Here is a 21,441-nt window from a genome sequence, read left to right on the forward strand (position 1 = left end):
CCACCGAAAACAATTGGTTTCACATGCAAGCTGTCGTGACCATTAACTAGAGTCGCCGTTTTACAATGTTGTGATTGCAACTATTCCCCCAAACCTCTGTGTGGTACACATGGCCACTGAAACTCTAGTTAGTGGTCATGTCAATTTGCATATGAAACTGATGCTTGGTTTCGGTTGTTACGCCACTGTGGGATACCTGCAGTCAGCTGAGCCTGGAGAAGTCACCGAGATGAGCGGTGAGACGTTTCTCTCAATAAACGTGTCCAGATGAGCTGATTCAACTTTCTGTGATTTCCTTATCTGAATTACTGAGCATGCACAAGGACACAGTAGGTTATAGTATACTAATGTAGTGCAGCTGCATGTTCTAAACAGCCTGTTGTCTTGGAAAACAACATTGAATTGCACTGGTCTGCATTCAGCTTGTGTGTGTGTGTGTGTGTGTGTGTGTGTGTCAGAGAGAAGGGGCAGCGAGGGTAAACCAACACAGGAAATTTGAATGGTGTAAATCTATTTTCTGCATGAGTGGTGTTACGTGACATTCTGCATCCCCAGTGGAAACTATCCGTGCATTCAGTTGAACGGCGATAACCCAAAGGAATTGAATCGAGTGCAGCTGGACTTGGTATTCCTCTGGATAACCACGACCTGGGTGAACGAGAACATTCACAGACAGTGGTGATTACGTTTCAGTTTCACGTAAGGAAATGGAAAAACCGGGCACACGTTAATTGTCGTTTTTTTATTTTTAATTTACATTTTAAAAAAAAATTTTTTTTTGGATTATCGACTCGGTTTCAAGTAGCTTACCGAAATCAGGCGAGCTGCTTACGGACCCCCCCCCTTTTTTTTAATTGAATACAGAATAAAATTCTGTAAATTATTTTGCTCTTTTACACGAAGAAACGTTGAGTTACCGCCATGTTATCATCATCATCATCATCATCATCAAGTTTTTAAGACGTACTGCAGTTCGCATAACATGGATTTATCTAACCACATGCTACGTCACGGTGATTGAAAATAGTTAGCAACGTGAAAATCACCGACTTCTGGATAACACAAAGGGACTAGTGTAACAAGTAAAACTGACACAATTATTCATTATTACAAATTGTCAAAATCGGTGCCAACATAGCTGGTTAAAACCAAATAACCGACATGGATTCATATCACCTCCGACGATGACACGGCTTCTCTTTGTCAAAAAACAAAAAAAAACAAACCAAAAACAAAAGACACGTCTGCGTTTGTCTACGCGCAGTGTTTCTCAACCGGGGATCCGCGGACCCCTAGTGGTCCGTGGTGTAATTGCAAGGGGTCCGTGAAAATAAAATATCTTTAAAAAAAAAAGATCCTATGACATTTATAGAAATAGGATTATTTTACTCAAATGTGACTGAGACCTTTATCTACCTAAACTATAAAGGGTAACGGGACTTTTTTCTCTAATTACATCTGTTTCACAAGTGTAATTTATTGTATTTTAATGAGAGATCTCGCTCCTGTTTGCGTTTTTAAAAGTTACTGCATAAAAATTCTGTTGTTACATATATCTGAAGGTTACTGAATACACATTCAGTTGTTACATATATCTGAAAGTTACTGAATACATATTCTGTTTTGTTACATATATCTGAAAGTTACTGCATAAGAATTCTGTTTTGTTAACTATATCTAAGTTACAACTGAAAGCTCTTACTTTTGCCCCAAAGAGTGAATAAATGCTATAATGCAATTTAAAATGCAGTTTCTACTGTTTCTATCAAATTGCAACCCCCCTCCCCCAAGATCAGGTGGAGGGGTCCTCAGGGTAGATCAAAAATTCGCAGGGGGGTCCAGGACCCCAAAAAGGTTGAGAACCACTGGTCCACGGGATACATATCCCACAGGGGATGCAAGACTTGGCACAACCCCCGGCTCCTGTGTTGTAATGGGCGCGCGGGCGGGCGGGCGGGGTGGGGGTGTTCAATCAATACAGCGACTCTAAAGTCCCGCAGCCCCCGCTGCGTGACCAGGGAGTGCTTCGCAGCGAGTCGTGGTGTGAAGAGCGGAGCGCAGCGCTCCTCCCCCCGTGTCTGCCCGGCGCTACGGTACCCTGGCCTCGGCCCAGCGAGCCCCTCTTGAAAACATTTACGGGAAGAATAAAAGTTTTCCCCCCCACCCCTCCTCCTCTCCTCTCCTCTCAAATCTGAGCTCAGCAACTCTCCCGGAGCCAAAACCGGCCGTGGCCTACCGGGACTATGCGGAGACGGAGAGAGGCGCTGAGGGACTCGCTGGCCTGTCTCGCGTTTCTTGTCGCGCTCGTCGATGCCCAACAATGTAAGTAAACTGTCGAGTTTTGGCTTTTTTGGGTGGGGGCGGGTGGGGGGCAACACATGGCAGATAAAGCGCACCCCCCCCCTCGCCGCTACTAGCCGAGGAGTGCGGTTTTTTGTGAAACTTAACGCTGAACGTGATGGGGAGACCTCCTGGCAGCCGGTTGTCAGCGGTTACCCGGCCCTCGTGGGGGTTACCCGGCCCTCGTGGGGGTTGCTCGTGTGCGATGACGTCCCCGAGAACGGACCACATACCGGAGCAGCGAGAACGCGCCGACACTCCCGTCGACGACAAGTCGTTGTTTTGACTTTTGTGAGACGAGACGCCGCCGACGCGGCGGATGGTGCGTGCGTGGCGCGTGCGTGGGTGGGGTGGGGGGTGGGGGGTTGCTTCAGCTAACTAAGTGGAAGAAAGGCTGTCCAGGCGCAGCTGAGGTCATTTCTGGTAAATAGCGGTTTCGCAATGACCTTTCGGGGTAATTCATAAGAGAGTTAACCTAATTCGCCCGATCAGCACCGTTGGAAAACACAGCTACGGAGCTGATAGATGGACAGATGTGTCCGTGAATGCTCTCATTCATCCGGGTCATGGTTATAGCCAAAGGAGTTGAATCAAGTCCAGTTGCACTTGATTCAACTCCTTTGGCTAGATAGATAGATTCTTTATTGTCCTACCTGAAGAAATGCAATGCCACCGTGTGCACGTTAAAATACAAGCTGACTTCTAAACATCCCAACATGACATATTCGTTACGTCATACATGCATCTACGCACACATACCTTCGTACCGTTTGACATGTCTACACAGGAACTACCGCTCACCACATACACACACACTTGTGGCCTTTTTTTGTGAAGCCGCCATAGCAGAGGGGGCAAAACGTCTGCATCCGTATGGTTAGACACAGTTAAACCCGCATACAGCCGTGCAGCTACACGGGTAACACCCACGTAGTGTGCACAAACGTGCATGAGATTTAACGGGACACGTGTGCAAACATGGACAAGGACTACCACCGGTGTACTTTATTTGAAGCCTCTAATGGCAGAGGGGACAAAACCTCGGCCAAAGCAGGCCTTTCCTCCCCGGGCTATCGATCGGTATGTGCACCGAGATGGCAGCAGATACAGGCTGGGGTGAGGGGGGGTGCCTGGGGTTGTGTGCTATATAGTAGTGTGACGGCTTTGCTATTGAGGTCTGAAAGGTGGGGGTGGGGTGGGGGTCGGGGGGGGGTGGGAAAGCCGATGATGTTGGAGGCGGTGTGCGATACGGCTGAGTTCACTGTTGTTAGCGGCGGTTTCCATGGTGAATGGAAAGATAACTGTCCCGTGGGCAACAATGACGTGCTGGTATAAGGCCCGCTTGGTAGGAAAATGGGATTATTATTGCACATGCATTAACCATCACGTTGGAAGTAAAGTTTGCATGCACTTGGCGAAATCACGTAAGGAGATTAGAGAAACGGATCTGTATAGTTTGCATCGAGCGTTGCAAGTTTCATGTGACGTCATTCGAGGTTGCCCTCATGGTTTAGGAAACAGCGCACAACACTGGTACCCTAACCCTAACCCTAACCCTAAATTGTTAACTTCTCATGTCACTGCAGCCACTGTGACACTGTGCGTGTGTGTGTGTGTGTGTGTGTGTGTGCGTGTGCGCGTCGTTCTCCCAGTTCTCCCAGTCTTGAGCCAGAACAGAGCCTCCCAGTTCCTGACGCGGCACAGAAGAGCCAACTCTCTGTTCGAGGAGCACAAGAAGGGCAACCTGGAAAGAGAATGTATTGAAGAGCTGTGCAACAAGGAGGAAGCGAGAGAGATCTTCGAGAACCAGCCGGAGACGGTGAGACACGCCTCACATCACCGGGGTCATCTCAGGTCACATTTTCGTCGGTCGTGGTGATTTCCCTTGTTTGGTGCGCGGCAGCAAACGCTCGGCAGCGAGAGCAAAGGACCAGCCGGAGGTGCCCGGGAGTGTGTGTGGCGTGAGTCAGGCAGCGAGACAGAAAACTGGAGGGTAGAAATTAAAAGGTCACTGAACCGTGTCTCTTGTGTATCTAACGATAGCGGCAAAAGTGGACGTTAGTGTGTGTGTGTGTGTGTGTGTGTGGGTGGGTGGGTGGAAGGTTGGTCAGCCCAGTGAGGTGTTCTGAGTTTCTGCAGGCAGCAGGACTGGCCTGTCTGCAACGCTGGCCTGTCTATTTTCCAGCTACTTCTCTTTAGATAAAGATTGAAACAGATAATAACAGATTATGAAATAGTCGTTCATCTTGTTGAGAGCGCAGTCCGTTGCTTATTTAGGTTGATGAATGCGGGGGCGTCCGGGTGGCGTGGCGGTCTATTCCGTTGCCTACCAACACGGGGATCGCCGGTTCGAATCCCCGGGTCGGGCGTCCCTACGGACACAATTGGCCGCGTCTGCGGGTATTTATCCTGGTCGCCGCACTAGCGCCCCCTCCGGTCGATCGGGGTGCCTGTTCGGGGAGGCGGGGAAGGGGCGGGAATAGCGTGATCCTCCCACGCGCTACGTCCCCCTGGCGAAACGCCTCACTGTCAGGTGAAAAGCCCTCCCCGGATCAGCAGAGGGGGTGGAGCAACAACCGGGACGGCTCGGAGGAGTGGGGTAATTGGCCAGGTACAATTGGGGAGAAAAGGGGGGGGGTTTATAAACCTGCTCCCATGGTAAAGTGAAGAAGCTTGCAATAAATAACTACGCCCGCCTCCGTGGAGCAACACTAGCCTTTTCTGCACAAGGACAATACACATTTCCACTTTCTTGTGGCGTCTCGTGGCGGTTTTGATAGGGCCCCATTTCTGAGCCGGTCTGGCTCACTCAGCCTCTCAGTTTCGTACCGTCTCACGTCCGCCCCGTCTTTTCGGTTCCCCCCCTTGCCAATTTACACCAGAGAACGGTTTCGGTTTTTGACTCCGTCTCTCTGTTCTGCTTTCCTCTTCTTCTTCTTCTTCTTCTTCTTCTTCTTCTTCTTCTTCTTTTCTTTTCCAGGAATACTTCTACCCCAAGTATGTCGGTGAGTTCACCAGATTCACCCCATGTGTTGTCGTTCCTTTTCCCGACGTCATTTGGCACGCTGATGAGGGTGTCCCTTCATTGTCGCTGCAGTATGCCTGGGCTCGCACCGTGTTGGCATCAGCAACCAGAACTCCGGCTCGAACATCCCGTCCGACCTGCGCACCTGTGTGAACGGTGAGCCGCCTCCGAATCCGCCGCCCGCCTCGAGTCCCGCCTTTCAGTGGGGGGGGGGGTGATTTGCATTTTTTTCTAACACGGTTTTCATTCTGTGCACCGCGCGGCAGTGCTGACCTTGTTCTCTCAATTAGTCTGTGATTTACCAACGGGTCCAGGGTCGCCACGTGGGTGAAGTACTACGTATAGGCTATAGCAGTGGTTCTCAAACTTTCTGAACCCGGCACCGCCTCTGATCGAACCACAGCATCCTGGTACCGCCTACCGGCCACCAGTCGACGAAGCCACAGGCAGGTCTCGACGACTAACATCGGCGTGTGCGTTTCTCCGACAGGCCGCTATCTCTCATCGTGACAGAAGTAAACGGGAAACCTGCCAATGGATTTCTCTTCTGACAAATTCAGCCACACCGCCAGCACTGTACTGTACCGTGATATGATCGTACTGGCTGTGTAAACCGCGCACTGTCGTTTGTACAGATAGTGTAATGGATTCGACGAGGCTTTGGGAATTTCTGAGAACATGCACCAAAGTCTGCAGCCATCTGGTGCACCACCAAGAGGCGCTGTGTGTGCCAGCGGACCACAGTTTGAGGACCACAGCTATAACACAGTAACTTCAGCGTTACCGTGCTTCCGTCAAAATCAGCGTCATTTAACAATCACCAGCATCCGGGTAGCGTAGCGGTCTATTCCGTTGCCTACCAACACAGATGTGGATGTGGGCATGTGTCCCGGTCGCTGCGCTAGCGCCTCCTCTGGTCGGTCAGGGCGCCTGTTTAGGGGGGAGGGGGAACTGGGGGGAATAGCGTGATCCTCCCACGCGCTACGTCCCCCCTGGTGAAACGCCTCGCTGTCAAGTGAAAAGAAGCGGCTGGCGACTCCACATGTATGGGAGGACGCATGTGGTAGTCTGCAGCCCTCCCCGGATCAGCAGAGGGGGGTGGGGCAGCAACCGGGACGGCTCGGAAGAGTGGGGTAATTGGCCGTGTACAATTGGAGGAGAAAAGGGGGGGAACCACCCCCCCCCCAAAAAAAATAAGCAATTTCCAACACAACCATGGGGACATTTTTAGTGCTTGAAAATGACACTGCGTGCTTTTCGCCACACCTTTTTTTTTTTTTCTGCCAAAATTACATTTCTCATCGTTTCGCTCCTCGTATTCATCTCTTGATATTGCCTCATGCTTCTGGTCACACTCCGACTGTCGCCAGATCATTTGTACGCTTGGCTGGTGTCCTGTGCTTGTCCATACCCTTTTATCATGTGTGGCAGAAATTAGTAACCAGTGCTCGCCGCTTCCATGCTACAAGGAGGGCTCTGAAGTCTGCGTGGATGGCCAGGCCTCCTTCACGTGTGTGTGTAAGCCCGGCTGGACGGGACCCCGCTGCGACACAGGTGAGACCGACTGGCTGAGAATGGATTCTTTTGATTAGGAGTCGGCCGGATTGGGGGGGGGGGGTCAGTGCAAAATGGTGATTAAAGCCGTGACGACTGTAATATCGCAGCATTACCCCCCCCCCCCGCTGTGAGGAGGTCCGTGGTACCTATCTCTGCACCTCTGCATTTGAATCACCTGCGTGCTTCCTCTGGGAAGCATATTCATGTTTTAAGCTTTCATACTATAAATGATTTCGTTGTACACTGTCTTTGGATTTTTTGCAGTTTGCACACTTTGCAGTTGACGAGAGGAGACGGAGCCTTGAAAATGTTGTAATATCGATTGCAGTTTTTACTGTATCGAGATATCTGAGTCGGCACTAAAGTCTCATTGGGATGTAGTAATCGGGAGGTTCCTGCTGATTCCTGCTGTAATTTTGATAGCACTTGCTCTATTTTTTTATTTTTCTCCCCAATTGCATCCGGCTAATTACCCCCACACTTCCAAGCCATCCCGGTCACTGCTCCACCCCCCGCCCCCCCTTGCTGATCCGGGGAGGGCTGCAGACTACCACATGCTTCCTCCAATGAATGTGGAGTCACCGGCCGCTTCTTTTCACCTGACAGTGAGGAGTTTCACCAGGGGGACGTAGCACGTGGGAGGATCATGCTATTCCCCTTAGTCTCCCCCAAACAGGCGCCCCCAACCGACCAGATGAGGCGCTAGTGCAGTGAAGTGCAGTGACCAGGACACATACCCACATCCGGCTTCCCACCCGCAGACACGGCCAATTGTGTCTGTAGGGACGCCCGGCCAAGCCGGAGGTAACGCGGGGATTCAAACCGGCGATCCCCACGTTGGTAGGCAACGGAGGAGACCGCCGTGCTACCCGGATGCCCTCCACTTGCTGTATTTTGTCATGTCAAGACCAACGACTGGGTCAAGACTCGTCCTCCAATGACCAAAAAAAACACACCAAATGATGTGAAAACACGGTTAGAAGTCCAAATGCTTCGACCTGTGTGGTACTGCGGTAAATGTCACGGTGAACAATCCCACCAACCAAAAGAACCACATCCATTCAGACTTTACATGTTTACTGTTTCATGACGCGCACTATTAAACGTACCGTGGTGTGTTTTGGCAGACATAGATGAGTGCACGGACGCAGAATTTCTCGCCGGGTGTAGCCAGAAGTGCTCCAACTTCCCCGGCGGTTTCCAATGCTCGTGTGAGGCCGGCTACTTCATGAAGAACCAACTCAGCTGTGTAGGTAAGATTTAATTTGCCGCATTTACACCTCCTATAACTCAAGATGATGGTTAAGAGAACAATGGAAATCGTGAATCGTTAATGGCGTGTTCATTTGACCGGCCGACAAAAGATTTGTGTGTGTGTGTGTGTGTGTGTGTGTGTGTGTGTGTATAATCTTCGTGGCATGATTGAAGGCATCCAGCTGCCTTAGGTATGTTGCAGCTGCAGCCAACTTCTGCAGCAAGCAACCAAAGCACACACATATACTTGTACACATCACCTCCAACACTAACACAGCCGGTGTTTTATATTATTTATTGCTATTTATATAGAAGCCGGAGTGCTGTACACCTCACAAAAAGACCCGCTTTCCCAACTATTGCCCTTCCCAGTGTCGGAGCAGTTTGTTATTTGTAACACAGGAAGACTATTTCTCCAGAATGAAACTCTTTTGCACTGGAATTTCAAAACTCCTGGGTTCTGTAACCTATAATTGGATGACCCACACTCATTAATGTAAACAGACCATCAGTCTGTGACCGCCCCCCACCCCCCAAGGCTCATAACAGGTCTGTAATTTACAGTCTTGTGGTGTCTGAGTTGTCCATAATAATCATGGTTTCATGGCTGGTGATGTTTTTCTTGGAGTGTGTCGAGTGTTTGTTCTTCTGTGCTTCTTTTCCAAACCTCTCAGAAACGGGAGAGGGAGTCTGTCTGACAGATTTGTTCTCTCTGGGTTTTCTCGTAAGCGCTGTGGAAAATTTGTATGGAACATTGAATTTGTATGGAACGTCCATACACCGATGCTTTAGTGGCATTGAATTGTATTTTTCTGTTGTTTTTTTTTTTTTGCTCTATAGGTTTGTCCATGTTTTTCTTTTTATGTTGTTACCGGTGAACTTAAAGTCCAAATACCATCCATCCATCCATTATCTGAACCACTTATACTGCTCTCAAGGTCCCCCTATGCCAGCAGTCACTGGGCAGCAGGGGGGAAGATACTGTGGACAGGCCGCCAGGCCATCACACAGGGCCGACCCCCACACACACACACACACACACACACATTCAGACCTAGGGGCAATTTAGTATGGCTGATTCACCTGACCTACGTCTTTGGACTGTGGGAGGAAACCCACGCAGACACGGGGAGCACATGCAAACTCCACACAGAGGACGACCCGGGGCGACCCCCAAGGTCGGACTACCCCAGGGTTCTAACCCAGAACCTTCTTGCTGTGAGGCGACCGTGCTAACCACTGCACCACTGAGCCGCCCGTGGTTAGCACCATCGCCTCACAGCAACAGGGTCCTGGGTTCGAGCCCCGGGGTAATCCAACCTTGGGGGCGTCCTCTGTGTGGAGTTTGCATGTTCTCCCCATGTCTGCGTGGGTCTCCTCCGGGTGCTCTGGTTTCCTCCCACAGTCCAAAGACATGCAAGTCAGGTGAATCGGCTGTACTAAATTGTCCCTAGGTGTGAATGTGTGTGTGTGTCGGCCCTGTGATGGCCTGGCGGCCTGTTCAGGGCGTCTCCCTGCCTGCTGCCCAATGACTGCTGGGATAGGCTGCAGCATCCACACGACCCTGAGAGCAGGATAAGCGGTTCGGATAATGGATGGATGAACTTAATCTGAATTATATGTGGTCATTGTCAATATCTGTTTCCAGACATCAATGAGTGCCTGCTGTTCCCCAGTACCTGTAACGAGCCAGCCAAGTGTGTCAACACCCCTGGCTTATTCGAGTGCCAGTGTTCCCCAGGATTCAAATACAACTTTACATCCAGATCCTGCCAGGGTGAGACCCGTACCTCTCATGACATGGAATCATATAACACCGAGTCATATAACTGCGGACTGGTTACTTGCCTTAAATGTACACGATCACAACTTATAAAGCATCTCCAACATAAACCCAGTAGTCTCACGACACGTAGTTAAATCAGTGGTGTAATACAGTTTCCAGTATCTTGATGGTAATTGAACTTCACTAGTTTTTAGTATATCAAAGCTGTCTTGATGCACGCTCAATAATCCAGGTAGGAAAATCACAGGAAGTTGAAGCAGTTCATCTGAACACAACGTAATGCCCCTTTTCCACTGCATGGTACTGGCTCAACTCGACTCTACTCTATTCGACTCTACTCGCTTCACTTTTTGGGATTTCGTTTTCCACTGCAGATAGTGTCCCCTCACGGCGAAGCCCCGCTGGTCATTTGTGGGCGGGTTGACTGTAGGGCTGTGTATTGGCAAGAATCTGGCGATACGATTCGTATCACAATACAGGGGCTTGGTTAAGATTCGATGTATCGCGATATATTGCGATACTGTAAGAAAGGCGATATATTGCCGTTTCACAGGCCCGTGTACTTTGTGCTTACGCTACGTCCTGTCTCAGTTTACGTTGTAGCGTTGGAGTGGAAGAGTCAAATGGCTGAAGATAGATTACAACACTGTTATCTAGCGGCCGCGGGGTTACACACAACACACAATGTTTGTCACGAACCTTTACATGTAAACAGTTAAAAATCGATATAGTGGTTTTTGAGAATCGATACGGTATCACAGAAGATAATATCGCGGTACTCGAGTGTATCGATATTTTCTTACACCCCTAGTTGATTAGTTTTTTTAAAGATTTTATTCATATTTAAATAAATATAAATAACTACACATATATTTATTTATATTTTATTTATTTATTTATAGTGGTATTTTCGCGGCACGGTGGCGCAGTGGTTAGCACCAGGACCTTCTTGCTGTGGGGCGACAGTGCTAACCACTGGGCTACCGTGCTGCCCAATGGATGTGGGTATGTGTCCTGGTCGCTGCACTAGCACCTCCTCTGGTCGGTCGGGGCGCCTGTTTGGGGGGGAGGGGGAATGGGGGGAATAGCGTGATCCCACGTGCTACGTCCCCCTGGCGAAACTCCTGACTCTCAGGTGAGAAGAAGCGGCTGGCGACTCCACATGTATTGGAGGAGGCATGTGGTAGTCTGCGGCCTTCTCCGAATCGTCAGAAAGGTGGAGCAGTCACCGGGACGGCTCGGAAGAGTGGGGCAAGTGGCCAGATACAATAAGGGAGAAAAAAGGGGGGGGACATTCAACTTTGTTTGGTTCGAATCCCCCTGTTACCTCCGGCTTCGTTGGGTGTCCCTACAAACATAATTGTCCGTGTCTGCGGGTGGGAAGCCGGATGTGGGTATGTGTCCTCGTCGCTGCAATAGCGCCTCCTCTGGTTGGCCGAGGAGCCTGTTCGGGGTGGAGAGGGAGCTGGGGGGAGTAGTGTAATCCTCCCACGCGCTACGTCCCCCTGGTGAAACTCCTCAGTCAGGTGAAAAGAAGCGGCTGGTGACTCCGTATGTATCGGAGGAGGCATGTGGCAGTCTGCAGCCCTCCCCGGATCGGCAGAGGGGGTGGAGCAGCGACTGGGGCGGCTCGGAGAATAGGGTAATTGGCCAAGTACAATTGGAGAGAAAAAGGGGGGGGGGTCTAAATAAATAAATAATAACAACACTACAACACAATAATCTTCAGATATATACACAAGGAGATTGACTTAAACAGGCGAAATAAGAGGCGATAAGGGACATACGTGTTTGTTTGCTTCTCGGCCGTCACTCCGCATTGTCTATCTCGCTCCATCTCCTCTTCCCGTACGAATGGCGAAAAAAGGCACCGCTCACTTTTCACACTTTCAGCAGGAACTGTCTAGTTCAGTATTGAGTGCAGTTGTATCAGAGTAGTTTTATGAGTATGAGTACAGTATTGGACCGATACCTGATACTGGTATCGGCGTCAGTGCATCCCTAGTGCTTAAGTGGTGATGATGAACGTTACGAATGTCTTCCTGTTATGAATCTGGACACATCCAGCTTCACCTTCTCTGAGACAGTTAATTTTGAATGATCTTCTTTCAACAAAGTAGCCCAAGCTAATTTTTTTCAGGTAACTCAACAGTACCAGATTTTTCTCGATGGTAGCTATTCTGTGGTCCCCCTTCTCGCAGTGTGAAGCTACTCCTCACTTTTAAAACACCACTTTTAAAGTAGCTTCCTCAACACGGCCCATAACCTCCATGTGCCTCTGTGTTGCTACAGATGTGGACGAGTGTGAGCAGGGGGTGTGTGACGGCACGTGCATCAACACAATCGGCAGCTATTCGTGTCACTGCGATGGCCGCCAGGGTCTTCATTTGGCAGAAGATGAGCACTACTGCAAAAGAATCCCAGTTTGTGTGGGGTCATACGACCACAAACACCCTGAAATGCTTTACCTAGGGGAACAGTTTGTAGGCCTGCCTGTCATTTATCTGCTCTTCCGCCTCCCTGAGAACACCAAGTGAGGTTTCCACACAAGCACCTTCTCAAAACAGCAGTGCTCTCAAGTTTCCTGATCACATCATACGTTCAGTAGCCTAGTTTGAGTGCCGACGTCTTTTTCCCTTTTCTACGTTAGGTTTGCTGCAGAGTTTGACTTCCGTACATTTGACCCCGAGGGAGTTATTCTGTACGCGGAGTCCTCCCAGGACTCGTGGTTCATGCTGGGACTACGGGGCGGTCGCATTGAAGTCCAGTTCAAGAACCAGCACACATTCAAGGTCACTAGTGGAGGAAAAGCCATTAATGATGGACAGTGGCACGTGGTAAGAAATAGCTGTAATACAATCAGTTCATGCTATCCCGTCCATGTGCATGCCTGGGGACCAGCACTACCTGTCAAACCCCACACGGGTGGAAGCATGCTTTGGTTAAAACGCCAATCTTTTAACAAAAGCCCAATTTTCCTCACCGTTAGGAGTCAGACTAAGTGATGGGGAGCGGAAGCTTTTAAATTAATTCAGTATTGAGCAAGCTAACGTCAGCCAACTGTTGCGCACCAAGCTACCATGTGATCCCTTGGCAGTAGTGCCCATCAAATAATGACAACTAAAAGAGCTCTTTTTTTGTGGCATTGACGGGCTCAAAATGTTTTTGGAAATGTCTGAAAACACCTTCCATAATGAAAAGACAATCCCAGTCCAGTCATTACAGTGACTGACTGTCATGGCGATTATTTAATTCCACTCTGACTGATATTAAATAAGGAGCGAGACAAAAATCTCTTCCAATTTTGTCACACTAATATAATATAATATAATATAATATCCATCCATCCATCCATTATCCAAACCGCTTATTCTGCTCAAGGTCGCGGGATGCTGGAGCCTAGCCCAGCAGTCATTGGGCAGCAGGTGGGGAGACACCCTGGACAGGCTGCCAGGCCATCACAGGGCCCACACACACATGCACACACACATTCACACCTAGGGACAATTTAGTATGGCCGATTCACCTGACCTACATGTCTTTGGACTGTGGGAGGAAACCGGAGCACCCGGAGGAAATCCACGCCGACCCGGGGAGAACATACAAACTCCACACAGAGGACGACCTGGGACGACCCCCAAGGTTGGGCGACCCCAGGGTTCAAACCTAGGACCTTCCTGCTGTGGGGCGACCGCGCTAACCACTGCACCACTGTACCGCACCATCTACTACTACTACTTCTACTACTACTACTACTTTCGGCTGCTCCCGTTAGGGGTCGCCACAGCGGATCATCTGTTTCCATCTCTTCCTGCACCTGCATGTCCTCTCTCACCACATCCATAAACCTCCTCTTGGTCTTCCTCTTCCCCTCTTCCCTGGCAGCTCCATATTCAGCATCCTTCTCCCAATATACCCAGCATCTCTCCTCCACACATGTCCAAACCATCTCAGTCTTGTCTCTCTTGCCGGCCCATAATACAATATATAATATGTTCATGAACATAATATAATATAATATACTATAATATATGTTCATGAACAGATGCACTCAAGCCTAGATGCTTGAATGTGCGCCGATCAGTAAAGTCTCTCTTATAGGGCAGTTGTCTGTTCTTCCCCTCCTCTTCTCGTGTCTTCCGGCTCTCAGCCTACCAAGGCCATTTCTCCAATTACTGTGTACAGACTTTACTAATCTCTGTGAGTTTCTCACATAGTCCTCTGCTATCATCCACCAGTTAACAGGCCTTTATCTGTGCACCTGGAGAAGACACTTTATAACATTACCTTTGTTCCGTTACACATGGACTTAAAGCATCTATCTCAGAAATGTAAAATAAAGTTAAACGTGGTATAGGTCATACATGGTCAAAGATTAAAAGCAAGCAAACATCAGATATGAATTGCTCTCACATGGACCTTTTGTGCATTTTCTTTTTGTACATCTCTCCATCGCTCACACTTCCACTCTTGTCTTCCTGCAGCAACTCACCTCTCACGGGATTAAAAGCCTTCTGCTCTCAATTAGAAACGGATTGATATGGGGCGTCTGGGTAGTGTAGTGGTCTACTTCGCTGCCTACCAACACGGGGATCACCGGTTCGAATCCCCGTGTTACCTCCGGCTTGGTCGGGCGTACCCTACAGACACAAGTGGTCGTGTCTGCGAGTGAAAAGCCGGATGTGGGTATGTGTCGTGGTTCGCTGCAATAGCGCCTCCTCTGGCCGGTTGGGGCGCCTGTTCGGGGGGGGGGGGCTGGGGGAAATAGCGTGATCCTCCCACGCGCTACGTCCCCCTGGCGAAACTTCTCACTGTCAGGTGAAAGGAGCGGCTGGCGACTGACTCCACATGTGTCGGAGGAGACGTGGTGGTCTGCAGCCCTCCCCGGATCGGCAGAGGGGGTTGAGCGGCAAGAGTGGGGTAATTGGCTGAATACAACTGGGGAGAAAAGGGGGGGATAAGATAAATAAACAGACAAACAAACAAATAAATGGATTGATATCTATATAGACATACTACGTATATTAACTCCATGATTAATATCACAGCTTTAGATTCCTCTCACACCATTCCTATTCTTTTAGTGCCAAACAAAGCTCTTTTTGGGATGTTATTTGGGATATGCTGTTGCCCGGGATGATTACATGGCAGCTTGGTGCACAGCAGTCAGTTGACACTTGCTTGCTCAATACTGACCCAATTTAAAAGACTGATTCACCCATCGCTCCATCTGACTCATAACGGTAGGGAAAATAGGGCATAGATTAAAAAAAAAAACCGGAATTGTCCTTTAAGTAGGGTTGTCTAGCCATACTGAGTTGTGTACTGTGAGTTTTTGCGCTAGGGTGTGTCGGACCACGGTAAAACCAGGACGGGTCAATATCGCGTCACTGTGTTGTGTATCGTGCAGATATCCGTGGACGAGCTCGAGAGCAGCATCAGTGTGAAGATCAGCAAGGAGGCGGTAATGAGCATCAACAGCCCCGACAGCCTCTTCACCTCTGTCAACGGCAAGCTGGAAACCAAGGTCTACATCGCTGGGCTGCCCAACCGCACCGACAACACCATCAAACCTGTAAGCAAGCCGTTCAACAGCACACGGGCGTAGCAGCTAACCAGCCGTCACAAAGGAAATTCACCGCACCTTAAATTTAACGCCTGTAGCGATCAGAGTGACTTAACTCGTTATGAGCGCCGCTCTGGTGGCCGAGCGGAATAAACCGCCGCTCTCGCAATCCGCTCGTCGTGTGGCTGGGAGGTTCGTATCCCAGACTCACCATAACCGGTCTTAGGCTACCCTTACTCGAGGGGTAGTGGGTATAGATCAGTGTAGTGTTCGGGGACTCGTCGTTCTCCAGCGACCCCTCTGGCCCATCCGGGCGCCTGCAGCCAAGCAACCGAAAGCATTCTCCTTACGTCTCCTTCGTGGCCTGAAGGTGATGCAATCCATGCGAGGCTTCATCGTGTAAAATAGGGAGAGCAGGTGACACGAGTTTGAAGGAAGCTGGTGTTACGACTATCTCCTTCCTTAGGAAACGTGAGCCAGGGGAGTTATTCGACAAGAGTTCCCGCCATATGCCATTGGGTTAATCGGGTGGGATAAGGGGAAAAACTAGAAATAAATTTATTTAAAAAAAAACAAACCCAAAATGTGCTATAAAGATACAGGAATTTGCCTTGCTGAACTGCTATAATAAAGATTAAGTAAAACCAAAGATTCAAGAGTTACTGAATCCTGAGCCATTTTAGTGAGTTTGCTGATATCTACGGGTTAGAAACCGTGTAAAGGTTAAACACATGGCAGGCTGGTCTTGGAGGAACTGCCCGTTGTTCCGACAGCCCATTATTCTGAAACCCCAATAGTCCGAAAAATGTCCCATTGGACTGAAAGCCCATTTCTCCGACTGCCCGTTGTCCCGAAAACAAAAGCCCACTGCTCCGAAGACCCGTTGTTCCAAAAATACACTCTCTCCCTGGAAAATACACTTAATATTGTAACGTGCATGGATAAGAAGACACGCTGGCCGCTGGCTGGCGGGTCTGACCCTTTAGTCGAGCGGTTAGCGATGCCTCCTGCGGTGCGGGCGATACGGGTTCGCGTCCCGGCCGCGGCAGTTCCTGTGGTTGCGTTGTCCCCCCGAATTCGCTACAATACCTTAATTGTATTTTGACGCGCAAACGCAAAGATACCGTTTACTAGTAATTTGCGTGAATAGGAGGTGTAACGGTAAAAGCACTTGGGGGAACGTCGTCTCTACTTCACCGGAAGTAGGGACGACAACTTCCGTGTATTTATCTCTGGCCAGTTCCAGTCAAGATTCCCAACGAGACGGGACAGAGCTGGTGTTACATCGAAATCTGTGATCCGCCATTATGTGACCCTGCTTTTAAAACACGGCTGTTTCAGAAAGCATGCGTCAGTCAGATCGATGCGGTTAAATGCAGGCATGAAATTAGAAATGGTTAGGATGAGGCATTCTGTTGGAGACCGTTCAATTTTTTGATTTTCACCCCTTTTTCTCCCCCATTGTACTTGGCGAATTACCCCACTCTTCTGAGCCGTCCCGGTTGCCGCTCCACCCCCCGACCCCTGCCGATCCGGGGAGGGCTGCAGACTACCACATGCCTCCTCCGATTCATGTGGAGTCGCCAGCTGCTTCTTCTCACCTGACAGTGAGGAGTTTCGCCAGGGAGACGCAGCGCGTGAGAGGATCACGCTATTCTCCCCCAGTTCGATCAAGCTCCCCGACCGACCAGAGGAGGCGCTAGTGCAGTGACCAGGACACACACCCACATCCGGCTTCCCACCTGCAGACACGGCCAGTTGTGTCTGCCGTGTTGGTAGGCAACGGAATAGACCACCACGTCACCCGGACACCCCTGGAGATGTTTTTTTTTTTTTGATGTGGGTTTGGTGTGGTTACCTTAAACAAATACCACCAACCTGGTTGTGTAGCAAAAAAGTTTCTTGAATCGTGAACAGATGTGCTGGCACACCAAAATCAAACTTAGCCATTATTGATGTTATTAGCTGCAGCTGTGTTCACCCTGCTATGCTAACACCACCAAGACTAGTCTGGTATGCTTTTAATCTTTGGATGGTTTTTAACCTGTAGGTGTCAGAAAACTCACCAAAATGATCGGGGCTTTCGTTACTCTTTAAGTAGCCCGAGCCTTGTTAAACCTATAGCGCTGTTAGTAGAGTGAGTACGTGTGCGTTATGTGTGTGTACGTATCTGTGTCCATCCTCAGATTAATCCTCGCCTTGACGGTTGTATCCGGGGCTGGAACCTGATGAACCAGGGAGCGTCTGGGGTCAAAGAGATCATCCAGGAGAAGAAGAGTAAACATTGCTTCGTCTATGTGGAGCGAGGATCCTACTTCACTGGGGCAGGACTGGCGGTCTTCAACATTGACTACCGTGAGTTGTACACGCCAGCGAAGTACTAAGTTAAATTGTAAATCAGCTATATTCCATAGATATGTCTGCATCAGTGTGTGTGTGTGTGTGTGTGTGTGTGTGTGTGTGTGTGTGTGTGTGTGTGTGTGTGTGTGTGTCTTCAGGTGGGTCGGGAAGCTGGAAGGTGGATTTGAAGATGGATATACGTCCATCCAGCAGCACAGGCGTCCTCTTTGCCCTTGTATACAATAACACAGTTCCCCTGTCTCTCTCTGTGATCACACAGGGAGAGAATAATGCTGTAAGTTTAGCCAAGCTTTTATTGGATGTACAGATGCATACGTGCACTGTTGCACACACACACACACACACACACATACACACACAAGCACAGATATGTCCTAACCTTGCACCATTTCGCCTTTCCTGATCCAGAATCTTCAGGTGTTCCTCGATGGCATCTCCGTCGTCACCCTACAGTCGGTGATGTTGTGCTACCCTGACCGTCTCACGCTGGAGCTCACCGTCACGCCAACAGAAATCCTCATCACAGCCAACTCCTCCACCGTTCACTCCATCCCTGCGGATGCCCTGCAGGAGGCACTGGATCGCTTAAACGTCACCATGCAGAACCCCCTCAGCACCTACATTGGCGGGATTCCAGGTTAGTTAAAGGAAAAGTGAACATGTGGTAAGAATGCAGTTGGGAAGATAATTATGATATAAATTAGTAATTGATGTGAATGATTGAATATAAGGAGCTAATGCAACTGAGATGTCAGTCTCTAAAAGGTAGATTTCAAACAGAATTCCCTCATCATGGAGCAGCGAAACTTGTTTCAACCACTCAGAGAAATCCCCCATATTGCTGCCATAAGTGCTCTGACATCACATCGTCTCAGCACGTGGCGAGCAGGACTTGAGGCAGTGGGATTGTAGGCCATTGTGTCAACCGCTCTTTTCCCGTGCTAAAGGACTCTGTCTAACCCACGCTTGCTGCCAGTTTCCACCATCTTGTCGGTGGAAGTTGTTTTCGGCTCACACGTTTTGTCCCTTCTGTTTGGAGGAGGGACACCGGTGGACTCACTCAGCATTGAGTCTATGTGACGGCGCCCGTCGCTCTTCCAACAGACTGCATGGCGCCTCCTAGTGCCATCACAACAGCAATGCAAAACATTCACAAACACGCCTGAAACTTTCCTTATACCATCCCACGCATGCGTTTATGATACATTTTCCATCCCTTTAATTTTAAAGATCCTGATTCTATTTGTTTTGTCTTTTCCTCTCCTCTCCCGTTCTCAGATGAGGTCCCGCTCACAGCCAACCCAGTGACGGCCCACTACCACGGCTGTATGGAGGTGGCGGTCAATGGCCAGCAGCTTGACTTCGACGAGGCGCTCAGCAAACACAACAGCATCACGTCCCATTCTTGTCCCCCTCTCTCCCGCCCTGAAATGAACCCTGGCGCACCCCTGCCGCACAGGAAGTGACCTCGTTCCCAGCCAGGTCCAAATCGAATAATGCCTCTAATTAGTTAATATCTCACAACCTCCTCTTTTCATTTTGGGAATCTGTTATTGGAACAGTAGAAGGGGAGAAGATTAAAAAAGAGGTGGCAGGAATAGTAGAAGAAGTGAAAAGAGGGTTTTTTTTTTGTCAATTTGTACACTTTCCCTGACGCGTTGATTCAGAGCCTAGTCCTACATTTTTCATTCACGTTACCTGATATGCTATCTTATTCTGGGAGCAGGTCAAGACTTTTTTTTTTCAATGTCACGAGGCGACTGCCGGTGAGCCAGTGCGAAGCTGGGAGACATAGATGTAGCACATTGTTTGCAAATGGATTATATTATTGCATAGAAACTTTAACAAAGAGCTGAGCTCTTTAGCACACATACCACGTGGTGAGCACGAGACGTTTGTGTAGAAAATAATACAGGTAAATGGTGACGCCACCTATGTCTTCTTTTCACAGATGCTAATCTCTCTTCCCTTCACTACGCCTCTGTCTTTTTCCCTCCCTAAAAGATACGTATGTTTTTTCCACCACCCACCACCAATTTCTGCCTGGTTTCCAATCTTCGTGGCCCTACTAATGTACTCTGGCTGTCCTCGGCATTGACCTTATTGTATATAAAATCAAGCCAGTTTTAATATATATATATATAACTTGGATGTAGATGTTCGGTGTTTTGTTCAGTTGAGTGTTTTCCGTTTGTTGTAATAAAAATAAATCATTCTTGTAATTATATTAATCTTAAAAGGGAAATGTAACTGATTTACAGTTTTGAAAGATGTCCTACTTTTGCCCGAGCACACTGCATTACTGAACACACTTGCTTCATGAGACAGAGTTACTCTTACTTGTTAACCCAGCTATACACAATGGTCTATTTCTCTGTAGATAAAATTGGAAATTAAAAAAAAAGAAGAGATGCTCACTGTGATGGTCTTCCAAATGAGTTTCTGGTAGCACAGAATATGTTGTATGTTTTGTGGTTCTGAGATAAACTTAAAACGGCTCGTTTGCAAGCTCTGATAGATTTTTGAGTTGACAAATTAAATCTCAGTAACGGAATAGCTGAAGGCAAAAGGCTGATCAGACGTACATTTTGCACAGGTTTGTCGTCGGCATGTTGGGGGTCCTGTCAGGTAGGTGGTCTTAGCCCGGTTTAAAAGGTCTCTTGTGATAAAATTCACGCATCGTGCACCAGAATGGCCAAATAACAAGCCATTAAAACACTATCCAAAATAGTATTTCACACAGGCCAGTTTCCTTTCAGCGTGAAAGCAGTTTTGGCCTCCGGTTCAAAACTTAACTTGTTTAAGGAGTCTCCCGGTGGGGATAATTATGAAAAGTCCTTGTAAAAGTTGGGGGCTGTTGGAAGTGTTTTATAATTTATTTTTTTTCTATCAACTTGAACCCTACCACATCTTCAGTCGGTTAACACATGTCACATTTAAACACATTTTCAATTTATTGTAAAAGTAAGTAGGAGCATTTATAAAATATTCACTCCTTTGACCTTTGTGAACCAGATTCACTGTAACGGGACATAACCTCACGGATTAAACTGCAGCACAACCGACATAACGTGACCCACATTAAGTCAGGGGCACATGAGAAAATGTGTACGGAAATATAAAAACGCCTTTCACTTGCACTCAGATGCTGCATGCAATATCAGTGTTATATTTCTGGCAATTGACGTGATCACGGTCTCATTATTGTATTCTTATTTTTATTTTACAAGTGATTGTGATTTTTTTTCTCTCTCCTTTTGGTCCTTGCCCCCCCCCCTCCTCTGATAAAAGGAGGCGTGGTAGGAATGGGGAGGGGTGGGTGGGGAAGACTAAAAGGATCTGATGCTGCACAAAAAGAAAAGAAGTAACGCCACCGTAAGAAAAGAAGAATACATAGAAGAAGAAAAAAATAGTAAAATGACAAAACCAGTAGAAGAATGAGGTGGGCGAGGATGAGGAGGGATTGTGATTATGGAAACAGGTTTCCAGGTTTTCGGCCCTTGAGGAGGAGGTGGAGGTGGTGGAGGTTAAGGGGGAGCAAAACAAAGAAGA

General features: G+C 48.5%; 1 protein-coding gene across 2 annotated transcripts; it reads left to right on the forward strand.

Moving 5' to 3' along the window:
• The first annotated feature begins 2,186 nt into the window (after positions 1-2,186).
• Positions 2,187-20,114, forward strand: pros1 (protein S). Of its 2 annotated transcripts, XM_056278515.1 has the most exons (14): positions 2,187-2,322; positions 3,993-4,159; positions 5,321-5,345; positions 5,438-5,521; positions 6,797-6,919; positions 8,050-8,175; positions 9,825-9,953; positions 12,255-12,495; positions 12,613-12,799; positions 15,373-15,537; positions 17,715-17,883; positions 18,027-18,163; positions 18,298-18,526; positions 19,168-20,114. In XM_056278515.1, the coding sequence occupies exons 1-14, from the start codon at positions 2,244-2,246 to the stop codon at positions 19,353-19,355; spliced, it is 2,049 nt and encodes a 682-aa protein (XP_056134490.1). In that variant the 5' UTR covers positions 2,187-2,243; the 3' UTR covers positions 19,356-20,114. The 2 variants fall into 2 exon arrangements, with proteins under 2 accessions (XP_056134490.1, XP_056134491.1); XM_056278516.1 differs by lacking the exon at positions 6,797-6,919.
• The last annotated feature ends 1,327 nt before the right edge of the window (positions 20,115-21,441 follow it).

The sequence above is a fragment of the Lampris incognitus genome, chromosome 4, assembly GCF_029633865.1.
Source record: "Lampris incognitus isolate fLamInc1 chromosome 4, fLamInc1.hap2, whole genome shotgun sequence".
Classification (NCBI taxonomy): domain Eukaryota; kingdom Metazoa; phylum Chordata; class Actinopteri; order Lampriformes; family Lampridae; genus Lampris; species Lampris incognitus.